This window comes from Grus americana, chromosome 1, assembly GCF_028858705.1.
Source record: "Grus americana isolate bGruAme1 chromosome 1, bGruAme1.mat, whole genome shotgun sequence".
Lineage (NCBI taxonomy): Eukaryota > Metazoa > Chordata > Aves > Gruiformes > Gruidae > Grus > Grus americana.
In genome coordinates this window covers 63,604,988-63,619,092 of record NC_072852.1, presented here as the reverse complement: position 1 = coordinate 63,619,092, position 14,105 = coordinate 63,604,988, and the positions used below count along the sequence as shown (strand labels likewise).

At 43.6% G+C, this 14,105-nt stretch overlaps 1 protein-coding gene across 2 annotated transcripts in view; it reads left to right on the top strand.

The window, feature by feature from the left end:
- Positions 1–14,105, top strand: part of TBXAS1 (thromboxane A synthase 1) — a 250,302-nt gene that overhangs the window by 110,923 nt on the left and 125,274 nt on the right. For both annotated transcript variants that reach the window (XM_054838288.1, XM_054838380.1), the window contains one exon: positions 7,306–7,402. In XM_054838288.1, coding sequence (XP_054694263.1) covers positions 7,306–7,402 — 97 coding nt within the window. The remainder of the gene's footprint in view (positions 1–7,305; positions 7,403–14,105) is intronic.

The window sequence follows — 14,105 nt, the reverse complement described above, 5'->3', positions numbered from 1 at the left end:
GAGGAGCAACTGGTTTCTTATTAATAGCACAGTACTTCTCATTTCCAGTGGCATCCTATAAAAGCAGTACCCTATTTACAGCTTTCATTTCGCATTAATGAAGTGGAATACTGATGTAGCTAATCAGCGCTAGCGGTATGATGCAAGCGTGCGGAGTGGCGGCGGTGGTGGCAATCATCTTAGCCCAGTTGCCAGGATAAAAATAACCCCCACCAGCCCTGGGAAGCGGCAGCTCCCCAGCTGCGGAGGAGCACAGCCCGGGACCCCATGGCTCCACGCTGCCCTGGCACCCAGCTTCTCCCGCAGCCCACCTGGAGCTGGAAAAGAAACGATTCTGTTATCCCTGTCCGTCCCCTTTGCTGCTTCTCTTCCCAACCCCTGAACATGGGCCTGAGTTTTTCTACTTGCACTCGGATCTGGACTCGGATTTCCTCAGTAAACCAAATGGACATAGATTGCCAAATATGCTTGTATAATTCAGAGGTGGTTTTTCGTTTTTCTTCCTCTCTTCGTGGCATTTTGTGAGCTTAATTTAATCCCTGTCATCCCCTATATGTGGGTAAATGTCATCTACTTCATTTCATGAATGAATTAGCACAGCCATGCAGAGTCTGCGTCTCCCGCGCTGCTCACTTGGAAGGGGGAAGGGATTAGTAAATGTGTGACACCCTCAAGTTGCTAAACCCCAGCCGGGGTTAGAGATACCCAGAAATAGATCTCGTTTGCACCCTGGTGTAAGGTACTTGAAAGACTCCACCAGCTCTGTACCTTGTAATGGCCCAAATCAGCCCTCCTTCTCCTTATTGTCAACCGTAAATATATTACTTTCATACCAGGAGTCTCTTACTGCACCTGACAAGGGAGGAGCTCCTTTAAAAATAGCTGTGCTTTTAGTGGTGGGGAGAATATAAATAATCCCAGAATTTTCTTCCTTTTTTGATACTTCCTTAAGCACGTCAGAAAGCAGAGGTCTCTTGGCAAGGTGCAAGTTTGAGATAGCGCAGAGGTTCTTGGTATGTAGAAGATAGCATTTTTAATCCCGGGTATGTGGACAAAGAGGTGGATGCATAGCAATACAGAGCGCAGAAAGTGTGCGGGCATCTTGTTACATGATATTTTTAATACAGTCAGGAATTAAATTAATGGTTCTATGTGCTTATTTTAAAGCTTTCACGACATGAAAAGAAGCATAGTTCATCGAAAAAGGAAACGAAGAACAATTTATTCTTAAATAGAAATCACTGTGGCCATGTCATCTTTTTCATGAATTTACACAATTGGTTGGATTAGTCTCCGGCTGAGGCGTGCGTGTGTTGGCAGAGCCGTGCTTTGAAACTTTTCTCTGTGCCTGAGACTGCTCAGTGCTACCGGGGCTGCATTTTCATGTGCAATAAGTTCACCTGTTTCTAGGGTGTTGTGGGTTTTTTGGTTGGGTTTTTCTTGTTTTGAGTTGTTTTGGGTTTTTTTTCTAAATGGTAATGTGTATTTCTCAGTTCTCTAATCCGGAGATACTCAGCTTGTCAGTGCGTTATAAAGATAGTCCAGGAAGGTTCCCTGCCAGCTAGAGTCACAGTGCGGGACGCAGGACAAGTGGCACGGGAGTTCTCTCCCAACTTTCCAGCAGACTTTCCCCTGCCTAAAGAAAGCTGGCGTGGGATTTCTGGGTGTACGTGGCAGCTGAGGAGCTCTGTTCTCACAGGGTGTGAACAGAAAAACAATAGGGGATTGCTGGCAATTCCCGGCTCCTCCGTACCTGCCTGTGCCCCAGTCCTTCAGCTGGAAAATGGAGGATATTTTGTGGTTTTCCCACTGTTTGTCATTCCCGCTTATTTAAAACGTAGGCTCCGCGGGCCTAGAATAAACCTTCTACTTATGTATAACTCCTGCCAAATTAGGGCCCAGGGACCTTGGAGGCCTCTAGCTGCTAATATAACACAAATAATAATGGGACTCATGGTACCTGAGAAATTTTTTGTCCCCTCCTTTCCTTTTCTCTCAGCTCAGAGTAACCCTTTCCGCGAAGATTGTGCCTGGGCTTTGCAGCTGCTCGTTATGTATCGCTTGGTTCTACAGAGCCTGAATTGCCTGCAAGAGCTGGAAGGGGACAGTGCTCGTGACAAATCAATTTGCTGACCTCTGAAATAATTAAGCAAGTAACGCCAGGCTTGAGTCCTATTTTAAACAAGTAGTGTGCTATTCGTTTTTGTGTTTCTCTGCCTGCAGTGAATGGGTCTTTATAAACGAAAGAGGCAGAGTGATCAAGGAACTTTTTTTAAGGAAATGTCCCCTAAGAAAATTAGCCTTTTCCCTTGCATCTTTGTATCCTTGCATACCTCTCCTTTTTGCCCCCCCTTTTTTTTTCGTTCTTTGTTCTTTGCTCTTCCCTGAGGAAGATAGAGATAATAAAATTTTCTATTTTCATTTGGCTTTCCAGATGATCTTTGTGTGCTTTACCAGACTGCAGCATAGAAAACAAAGCCTTGTTTATTGCCTAACAGCATATATGTGTTTTATGATTAATGTGATGTGTTTGTAATACATGAGACTGATAATAGACAGGGAGATCAAAGTCTTCTGTGAATTGACAGCAGCACTATAAAGAAGGCGAAAGGGTTGCAGGTGTTTCCCACACGGGTGTTACACAAAAACATATGGCCCTTTGCCATGATGTACTATGTGCGCACTTCATCTTTTCCTGCACAGCAAGGCGACGTTGCTGTGGGCTTTGCTCGGAGAGCACGTCTGTGGCTCAGGACCTGGGGGATGCTCTCAGCAGCAGATGACCATGCAGTGTGACCGGAACGCTTTTGGGGGCACAGAAAAGATAATGCTCAATTGGTCCTTCGAAGTAAAAGTAGCTGATTGATTCGCTCAATCTGTGTTCCCAGGGGTTCCCTGGTGAAAGTTGGAAAGAGAGATGGTGTGCTTGGATATTGCAGGAGGGACTGGGCAGCCCAACATGTCCCTTGGCTCGTGGTTGGGCTCAGCAGCTCATCTCGCAGGTGTCCCTTACCTCCATGGGGTTACTTCTGTGGCCATGGCAGGCACTAGGTGTGGGTTGGGACACCTGGGCCCCAGCTCTGCAGAAAGCAGTGGTGGGGTATGTGCAAAACAGCAGAAATCATTGCTGGATTGCTGCTTATTCTTGCCGATAAAAGAAAAAATATGTTTACTAAATAACTAAATCATTGCAAAGAGGACCACAACAACCTGGGTGAAACGTAAACACGAGGCAGAAGTCTCTGTCCCTTTCGTTAATTGCTGTAAGAGTGGTGCTTGTCTGCTCTTACAAACCAAACTGCTGCAGTTGAGTGTGTTGGGTGTTTGTAGCCTCTTAAGTTATTAAAACACTCTGAATGCAGATGAACTTCCTTTGCTCAATATACCATAACATAACCACCCCCTTGACCTATGAGCCCTTTAGTAAACACGCTGGAGGGCAGCCTGCCTTTTCCGTCACTTGTGGGAGTAAATCCGTGCCCTCTGTTGAGCAGTTCTGAAAAGCTTTTTGCCTGGCCCTCCTTGGGGACGGTGCAGCACATGGCTGCCTGCTTCTGCACCAGCAGCCCCCCTGGGGCGATGGCTTGTCGCCCGCCCTTTCATCTGCTGGAGGAAGCTAATGCTGTCCTCGTGCAGGTGATGTACTGGTACCAGGTCTTTCCTGTCTCGCCTTCCAATGGAGCTAAAACTGCTGGTCCAAAAAAGTGGATTTTTTTCCTCTATTTTGGAGGGCTGCACTTTAAACTGAAATTTAGTAGATATTGCCCCAACAGCGTAACTTAAATAACTGAGGCCTCATCTACACAGGAAAGTGTGTAGAGATCCAGTCACGTGTGGATCATGAAATTTCCTTTTACCAGTACGGCAGTGTTACAGCAGATTTCCATGTGGACAGAGTCCCCTCGCTCTGAAGGCTCTGTACTGCATTCGTGCATTCTTGTTTCTGTGCAGGAGGGAGTAGATAGTCACGAGCATTTGTATTACACCCCGAATGCCCTACATGAAAATATTACAGAGGGTTGGGTCAAGCAGTGCAATGGTACTGTATCACTGTAGTTAAAGGCAGGACTTTTGTGTGTGGACAAAAAGATTAACCTAGAGAAAGTTAATAAAAAGTGCTGTCCTAAATTATTCATGAATCCATTTGTAATGCACTTGCCAGGAGGCTTTTGTTTTTCTCAAACTCTTATTTATTAAAATCTGACAAGAATATCGGGTTTTGTTCAATAATAAATCTAAGTCTATGTGTGGCTGGTGATATCCTCATGTAGCAATACAGAATCAAAATGAAGTTACATGGCAGGGATGAATATGTTATTTACTTGGGAAGAATAGATTATTATTCAGGAGGATTTTATCTTTTACTTGCCATTTTGGAACAAGTAAAAAAAATAAAAATCTATTTGCAAGATATACTCTTGGTTTGTGACTAAGGCCTTGATCCTGCAAAGGATTTTAAAAATGTTAAAACTCAGTTAAGCATATTTCTGGTGGCTTTGCAGGTTCTGGATTTGTGTTTGCTAAATGAAATAGCTCAGATGATCTTGTTTCATGCTTAGCTGTTCTTGTCCTTTTTCCTTAACTTCAGGGGAAGATCCTGGAAGTCATGCTCCTAGCCTATGGATTTTGACTTCCAAAGCATGTCAGTACACACCCTTTTCTTCTTGTGTCCTAGAAAAGGTTAGAAAGATTATATACAGAAACTAAGAGAATGAAAAAAAGCTAGGGAGAAGGCTTTTACTGGCTGGGATACAATAAAAGATGTTAGTCTGCGTGTGCTTTACAGCAGGCGTTCCTTAAAAGCAGACAGAACTTTGTTTAAAAAGCAATTTAAGATTTTTTTTTCACTATTTTTAGTTTATTAATTTTAGGATATTTTTTCCCTTTTCCTGTTTCTCTTTTTCTGCCCTTATTTATAACTGGACAAGGAAAGGAAAAATAGATACCTATAGATAGAAAGTTAGAGAAGAGTAAATAAAAAAGAAAGATCTTAGCTGTGGAAGCAGAACTGGGAGTTCGGGTGACTGGTCTGAGTTGGAGGATGATGAATAGATTTGTTTGCATAAGCTTGGCTTGTGAGTCACTTTCTCATAAAAGCAGCTTGAGTAGGAGATGCTCCTGTCCCAAATTTTAGTCCTGAATGCTTTCAAGCACAATGTGCACTGTGACATAAGGGCTCCGACTGTGAGTAATGTCCTGTTATTCCAGTGGACTGGAGCTGGAGCTCTGCAACTTCCCAAGTTTGAAATAAACTAGCAGTGTCTCTTTCTCTCGCACACACGTGTGCTTTGCATGATGTATCGTGTAGTACCTCTTGGTGGTCAGGGTTAAGCTGTCTGGGTAGACGCAATCAGCTTCTGATTCAGATTTGAGATCTGGTGTTAGGGATTTGGTCCCTATGAAAAGCTGTGTGTTGGAGGACCATCAGCCACTAGCCATTAAGTGAGACAAGGAACTTGATAAACTTGGAGAGGGGAAGAGAAAAGCAAGGTGTGAGTGTGAGAGGTCAGTATTCATGGCTGATCATCCCAGGTAGGTTTGGAGCGATACAGGTCTTCACCTTGGGAGCTTGCTTTGCCTCTCTAATGCCACAGAAATTGTACAAAGTACATGCAGAAGGGCATTATCCTCTTTTGCCAAAGACCGTGGTGAAAGCACTCTTTAAAATGAGGTCTCAGCTTGCTCTTATGCACCTATTAGGATTCTGAAGAAAAGTTAGACTGTTAACAGACAGCTCCTTTGCTGTGGTTTAGCAAACTGGGAGAGGTGAAAAAGGTTTATTTTAATAGAACATACAACCTGTATCTAAGGTTCAAGTGGAGTCTGCGAGTTGGATTTGGGAAATAACAGTTCCCTCTTGAAACTCACCAGAGAAGAAAAGAAGATCTCTTCCTACCTGAAAAAAGTTATTTTCTTGTTCTTCTCTGCCATTTGTTTGTTACGAGTTTTGGTGGTACCGGGGGTCAAGGTGGACTGTGAAACCCTGCTTTGGAATCAAGATATTTGTTTGACTTGTTTACCCCCAGTGAAATCAGTGCTGCTGCAGCTTCATTGCCATGGGAACCTCCAGTTACTAAATTTAATTCAGCCCAGGGTTTGCTTGTCTGTTCTGTTGCTGCAGTGTAGACAGGTGATAAGCAATATATTGATGCTAAGCTATATCATACAAAAATGATTAGGCGTCAATATTGCTATGGTATTGCAGCATCTGTGGTATTGCTCTTGTGTTCTGCTCTGAGTTGCCGGGCCCTCCTGTGCCTGCCTCCAGCCTCCTCTTCCTCTCTCGTGGCAGAAGAATGGCAGCGCCGCCTGCATAGTCTTTCTGGTCTAGCAGTCAGCAAAGGTGGGGACTGTAGGCAACCTCTGCTTGCTGGTGGTACTCCCTCCTCCCTCTGCAGAGCAGCCAAGCACGGAGCGCCCATGGGCCTTGGGGGGAATGCTGCTGGAGAAGGGACCTCTGCACCCCTCAGAGCTGTGGGGTTGGGGTGGGTCCCAGTACCTCTGCGGCATCCACAATGGTGTGAAGTCCCCCAAGGACAGACCCTGGCTCCACAGGATCAGATTAAATCAGGAACAGGGAGATGGAGGGTATACAAGCAGAGAGTGAGAGACCCCTATTCACTCAGTCTTCTTCTAAGGGTTTATTAATTCCTTTAAACTCGGTGAACCTTTTTTTGTTTATTTGTTTCTTTTCTTTTTTTTCCCCTCATTGGTGTTGTGTGAGGTTCTGATGGTATCTGTTAGAGGGTTATGTTTGTGGTAACATGGAGCCTGGGGTCTGAGATGCGTTCAGTTCCAGCGCTAGTAGAAGTGGTGGAAGTGTGCCTTTACTGCAGCCATGCTGGGGGACTTCTGGAAAGGCTCATTGTAGACAGGGCTTTGCCATGGAAAGACATTTCATGTGGCTAACTGCAGGATTATCAATTTTGTAGGTCTTTCATGAATGTTTGCGTTGTTGGTTACTAATGTTTTGCCCCTCTGTAGTTTGGTTTAGTGATGCTACATCACTTTGTACAGAATTCACAGTGAGCACTGAGTGTGTAAACCTGTATGTAAAAATGTTGGCTGAGTATTGATTAATCAGTAGAAGGTTTTAAGCTGTTTCCTTTAAATTCCAGGACCATGCATCTTAATTTAATAGTTGAGAGGGATGGGGAAAAATACTGATTTACCCAAGGGAATATATTTTCTGTGATATTTGTTCATGGCAAGTGTTTTTAAGCCAACAGAGGTATTTTAGGGAAGGTGACTGTTCTCTAGTTGACATTATCTGCTAAAACGACTCTCTACTTTCTTTCTTTGTAGGTATTATATTGGTCGCCAGATGTTTGTGGTGGTCTCCACACCAGAGATGATCAAGCAAATCTTAGTGACAGACTTCAGTAACTTCACCAACAGAACTGTAAGTAGATAGAAAGGTTGGCTTTGTGGAGGAAGGTGGTAGTACTCCTCTTCTGAGCTGAGATCAAAAGTGACTGCACGGGAGCTGGAAATAGGGAGAGGAAGAAGTACAACATGGTTCAATGAAACTTGAAGGTATACAAGCTCAATATATACGTTTCAGTCAAAAACTCCTCTCATTAGGACGCTCTGAGGATGAAACAGAATGTCCTTAAAAGAGATAAAGTGCTCTTGTGACCGAGGCACCAGATGGATGCTGAAGAGAGAGGCTTTCAATATCCAGTTTTGCCACTGACCTCCTGTGAAATCCTGGGAAAGTCACTTACTAGCTCTCTTCTTTGGTTCTCAATCCGTAACATGAAGACAGTGTTATTTGCTTTCTCCCACCTGTGGTCTATTTTGTGTTTTTAGACTTTCAAAGGCAGGAGCCGGCTGCTTGGGACAGGGATATGCCTCCTGCAGCTAATATGTGTTGCTTTGTCATAATTACCATAAAATAACAAATAGCAAAGAATGAATTTGGGGTTAGCAAGGACTTACACATATGCCGTTGGTTACTTATTTTACTTACCTATATACACACACATATATATACATAAAAACTCTTCTTCAAGTACTGGTTAGAACAGATAATGAGAGGGGAATGGCCAGAGGGATAGTAAAGATTTCCAGCAGTTCCTCATCATTTCACAAGGAAATATTGTCACTGTGACCACACGCTGCCTTAGTGCCATCCATTCCCTGCTTCATCCTGGCACCTTTGTATGCTCAAACCTGCTCAAATAAACTCAGATGTATTCAGGTGGGTTGTTTGTGCCCTCAGGGAAAATTTCATCTCTGATTAGCTGTCTCTTTCCTCTGTCCCTTGGATCCTCTCTGCAACCAGACAGTCTGTTTGCAGACTGCTTGTCTCCTTTGCTTGCTTCTTTTGGTACATGAGGTTCATCTTGTGACTACCTGTACCTTATTTAATAACCACTTGTACCAGTCATCCTCCGTTCTGCCTGTAGCTCACATCTGAATGGAAGAATCCCAGTGTGCAAGCTTCTTAGGCTGAAGTTGTTGTGTGTGGCAAGGGTCTTTCCTCCATTTTCTCTTCATTTGAAGGAATTTCCCAGCCCTTTCCTTCTGCTCCCAATCAGGAACCCTATTTCTTCCTGTCTATAACTTTCCCATGCTTTTCTCCAGTATGTTTGATAGGAGTAGACTGTACTCACTATTCATAGCAGTAGCTGGTGCCCAGGTAACACCTCCCTGAAATCAGAGAGCGTTCCTTTGAGGGTACATTCAGATATTTATTCTGCTCTGAATTTTAGTCAGCCTCGTCAATTGAATATATCTATCTGTGCATTCTCACCCTTATTTGGTGAATTTTTTCTTTCTCTCCAGGCTTTTATGGTCAGAGGTTTATCTTTCTTTCTTGTGGTTATATATCCATCTGTCATGGTCTGTAACATTTGTGTTCCTCTCTAAAATTCAAGTAGGTTAGGTCACTATAGCCAGTCTCTCTCTCTCTCTCTCTCTCCCCCTTTTTTTTCTTCGTCAGGGATCTGTTAGGTATACCTGTCTGTGTAGGTTTGTATCTCACCCTTATCACTTGGCTTTCCCCTGAACCATTTTTGGCTTTTCTGCACAACATCCTGCTTTATGGATGAGGAACTGAGGCACAGATGGAGTGACATCCCCACCACTAACCAGAAAGCCTGTGGCAGACGAGTAAATTTAACTCCTACACTTTCTCTAACAAAGTGAACAGTTTCCCCCCTGTGCACTGTTGCTATTTCTGGCTTGCTTAATGCCCATGAGTCTAATTCAAATGAACTTGCTTTATCTTCTCTGCTTTTATCTGCTTCTTCCATGGTCTCCTCACACAGCTGCAATCTCTGAGTGTTGTTATTTCTCACTTTCCACTTGGTTCCCCCTCTTCCACCCATTGTTTTTCACTTACTGAGGATAAGCAGCCTTCTGTTTCTGGGTCATGCCACATCTGACTTGGGGATCATTCTTACTTCTTGAATTTTCACACTGGAAGCTGCCTCTCCTCTTTAATTCACAATCGGCTCTTTTGATGAAGTGTTTGGCTGTCCTGTATACTAAGGAATCTATATGAAAATAAATAATGCTGGATGGTATGTAATGAAGGCCAGTGGAATTTATTCAGATGTGATTTGGGTTGTATGTGAATAATGGTTGAAAGGTAAGAGTGAGAAAAGCCCTTTCCAAGCAGTAGAATTCTTCTCATATTGACTGAATAACTGTCAATTGTTAAATGTTTTAAGACTTTTAATAGGGTTGTTTCTGTTTATATCTTTTAAGATTATTCAAAGCAAGTTCCTCGACTTTAACTGAGGGTTTATATTTGCTGGTGGAGAATTCAAAATGCAAAATAGATCCCCCTACCTTATTTTACCCATTCCTTCTCCACATGGTCTACTGATGAGTGGTCATAGATTAGACTTTGGAGTTAGTGCTTTTCAGAAAGCTAGGCTAGTATCTTTCAGTCCAGACATGGCATACACTTGTTATTTCAACGGAAAGCCTTTTTTTAACTTAAGACTGTCAGTCTTCAAGGGTGAAGAAGCATGGGAAAGGGGGCGAGACCGGGGGGTTTGAACCAGCCTTGGTAAAACCCACTGTGCTTTTCTTTTCTTCCTCCAATATATTTCCAAAATCAAGATTTGTACCTCATCCATCAGAGGTGAAATGTGAGTTATCTAACTCAGAATGCCACAAAGAGAGATTATTCACCAGACTCTGTAGCAGTTGTAGCAATCATATGTTAACATAAGTGTCACTAAATTGCAGGATGCGCAGGACTAATTCTAAAAGCTAAGTGTATGAGGAGATAGGAAGAGTTTATGTTCCATTTTTATTTTGCTGTTCTTTCAGTTAATGTACTTATTAGAGTAAGAGACAATGGGAAATAGAACTTGTGAAGGGTTACAAACAGTGGATGATGTACTTGATAGAATGAAGATGATGATTCAGTGAACTCCGAGCTTTTATGAAAGCTGTCTGTAATGTGATATCATGCCTTTGAGTGCATGTTAGAAGAATGACCTTAATCTGGGATTGTGCGCTTGCTGGCTGCTTGCTGGGAAGTCATCAGAAGACATTTATGGAATCAGGGTGGTTTTAATCTGCTGAGAAGACTCTTTTGGAAGCACCTTGTGTCCTGTCTCCACATCCAGAGAGACCTGGACCACTTGTACATTTCTCTCACATTGAACCTATGTGCTCACTCGTTATACGGACAAAGTAGATTTTGCTAGTGAACACAAGCCAAACTACTGTTCGTTTTATGCAATTATGTTTCCCTTTGATATTATACATTGCACATCTTTACTATGAATATCTTTTGAGTATTGCTGTAGAAAGCCTTTTAGGTTCCCTTGCCTATTTCTGTTGTTTCTGAGTTACTGATTAGTAATTCTTGTGACAGAAGTGTATGGTGACTGCAGATCAAATCTGCATTAAAGTTCACGTCCTTTTAGAAAAAGCAACCAAGTCTAGCACGCAGGGTGTTATTCCCCTGTAGCCATGGGGTATATTTGTTGTTAACTGTGTAATCACAAGAAGGCAATAATGACATTCTACTTTCCCACTTAATTTTGACTTGATTAAGGTGAGCATTGTAGCCATTTAAAACCAAAAATGTCTACTGTAATGTACCTTCATACTTGAGGCATACGAAGCCTTTTCCCTCTGTTTTTAATTATAGTTGAAGAAGAAAAGATGAAAATTAGCTTATAGACCTTCTGCCAAAAAAAATATGGAATTGATTTTAATTTAGGTTAACCATGGAAACCTCAGCCAGCATTCTAGGCAGGGCTGTGCTGCAGTAAATGATACCTTTTTCTCACAACTGTGGTTAAGTCATCTCTTGAATAGAAGTTTTCTTTTAAGAGCACTAAGACCATTTTTAGCTGCATTATTGTGTTGTGAGATGGGTTTATGATGTTTGTTGCATTCTGCCAGGCAAGATAATGATACATAATCTGTTTTCAGATTGTTTTTAATTTCTGCATTGAAAATTTGTTTTTGAATTAGTACTTGAGAATCATTAAAGTGTACTTTTAAAAATCTAAGAGCAGAATGTTAAGATGGAACAATGTGAAGGGAGACATTACTTGGTACGTAATTTAAATGATTCAGAAGTTGTAGGCCAAAGTATTTGCTAAAAATGTGGATCAGTGAGCCCTAAGGTGTGTTGGGTTTGCGTGGCAAGGTTTTGGTAGCGGGAGGGGCTACAGGGGTGGCTTCTGTGAGAAGTTGCTAGAAGCTTCCCCTGTGTCTGACAGAGCCAATGCCAGCCGGCTCCAAGATGGACCCGCCCCTGGCCAAGGCCGAGCCAATCAGCGCCTCTGTGATAACATATTTAAGAAGAAAAACAAATCAGAAAAAACTTTTGCAACCGGAGAGAGGAGTGTGGAGGTATAAGAAACTCTGCAGATACCCAGGTCAGTGAAGAAGGAGGGGGAGGAGGTGCTCCAGACACCAGAGCAGAGATCCCCCTGCAGCCCGTGGTGAAAACCATGGTGAGGCAGGCTGTCCCCCTGCAGCCCATGGAGGAAGGATGAGGGGGTGTAGAGATTCCACCTGCAGCCCGTGGAGGACCCCACGCCAGAGCAGGTGGAGGCACCTGAAGGAGGCTGTGGCCCGTGGGAAGCCCAGGCTGGAGCAGTTTCCTGGCCAGACCGGTGGACCCGTGGAGAGAGGACCCCACGCCAGGGCAGGTTTGCTGGCAGGACTTGTGACCCCGTGGGGGACCCACGCTGGAGCAGTTTGCTCCTGAAGGTCTGCACCCCTTGGGAGAGACTACGCTGGAGCAGTTTGTGAAGGACTGTAGCCCGTGGGAGAGACTCCATGCTGGAGCAGGGGAACGTTGAGAGGAGTCCTCCCCCTGAGGACAAAGAAGCGGCAGAGACAACGTGTGCTGAACTGACCGCAACCCCCATTCCCCGCCCCCTTGTGCCGCTGAGGGGGGAGGAGGTTGAAGCCGGGAGTGAAGTTGAGCCCGAGAAGATGGGAGGGGTGGGGGGAGGTGTTTTAAGACTTGATTTTATTTCTCATTCCTCTACTCTGTTTTGCTTGGTAATAAATTAGATGAATCTCCTCTCTAAGTTCAGTCTGTTTTGCTCGTGATGATAAATAGTGAGTGATCTCTCCCTGTCCTTATCTCGACCCAAGCCTTTTGTTATACTTCTCCTCCCCATCCCGCTGGGGGAGGGGTGAGTGAGCGGCCGCGTGGCACCCAGCTACCGGCTGGGCCTAAACCACGACAAAGGCAAAGGTAAGTACTGGCTAGTCAAGGTTTGCCAGACTGCTGGAGTCAGTGCTCTGCCAGGATTCATGTGGCTATCACAAGAGGAAACTAGTAGTTGATCCAGACCAAATCCTTAAATCTGCATGACAACCAGGTGGAGGAGGGTGACATTTTTAAATACAAAAACCTACACTGATGCCAATAACTGTAAGAAAACATTGCTGTTTTCCATCAGGAGCTTTGCTGCTACAGTGGAAAAACAATGGATTAACAACAAGTAATAAGTGGTAAAAGTAAGAATAAAAATGTAGTATGGAAGTTAATATAATGTGACAGTGCAAATTCCTTGTATCCCTCTTGAAGGAGAAGGGAGTTGCCTGAGCTTCTTTTCTTTTTGCTCATCTATCCTTCCCCTTTCTCCTCTCCTAGTTCATCCACAGGCTATAATTCTTTTCACATGTAGAATTTGCCTGTTTCACTAAGAGGTTGGCTTCATCTTTATGTTGTTAAATCTGTAAAGCTTGAGGCCTACCTGTGGCCAAAATAGGAAGGCCCGTATTTTCTGCATCTGGTTCAGCTGTGGTCTGGGATGGCTGACATACTCCTGCATCGGCTGTTCTCTCCGGTCTCTTGCTAGGGGACACAGTACTGGCAAGAAAAGCGTCCATATATTGCTCTATCAAAAGGTCTATCCAAATTTGATACAAGAAGCCCTCCAGAGGTTCCTTCCAATCTCAACCATCCTGTAATTCTCTGAATTCTGGGTCAGGCCCTCGGCCAGCATGAAACAGTGTACTTCCACCAACTTCAGATAACCCCACACCGACTGATAGCAATTACGCATCTCCAGAGCAGGGCTGGGATGCACGACTGGCTTCAAACAGCTCAGTGTGGTCCCTCAGGAACTGACTCTGTGTGTGTGTGTGTTGGTGTGTTCTTGGACTTTTGCAAGTAAAGGGTCACTTGCATGTCTTGTGCAAGATCATACTTGATGCCGTCTGCCTTGATTTTTAGAGTACAGGCATTGCCTGTACACAGCAGCCCTGCTGATGTGCTGTCATTCATTAAACAGTGGTAATTCAGTTGTGTATCCAAACCCATAGTCTGATCGAGCTTATGGGCTGGGCTATTTCTTCAGTCCTTCTCTCACAGATATGGTTTTTGTTTTGAAAAATAAACCCGCTGATGTACTCATTTGGAGACATGGTATGTAAAAATAGTTAAGGAATGAAAAGTTGTGTACTGTCACCAAAAGATGCATATACATGCTTGACTGTACCCTTGGTTGTTTGGTTTAGAAATGTTTCTTTTCTTCAGATTAAATGTCCTATGATTATTTCCGGTTGTGTCATCACCATCATCAATGCCATCATCATCATCCTTTCCTGTGACTTTCTTAGTTTATTTCCAAATTGTTGTTGCAAAGCGCAATGAACTC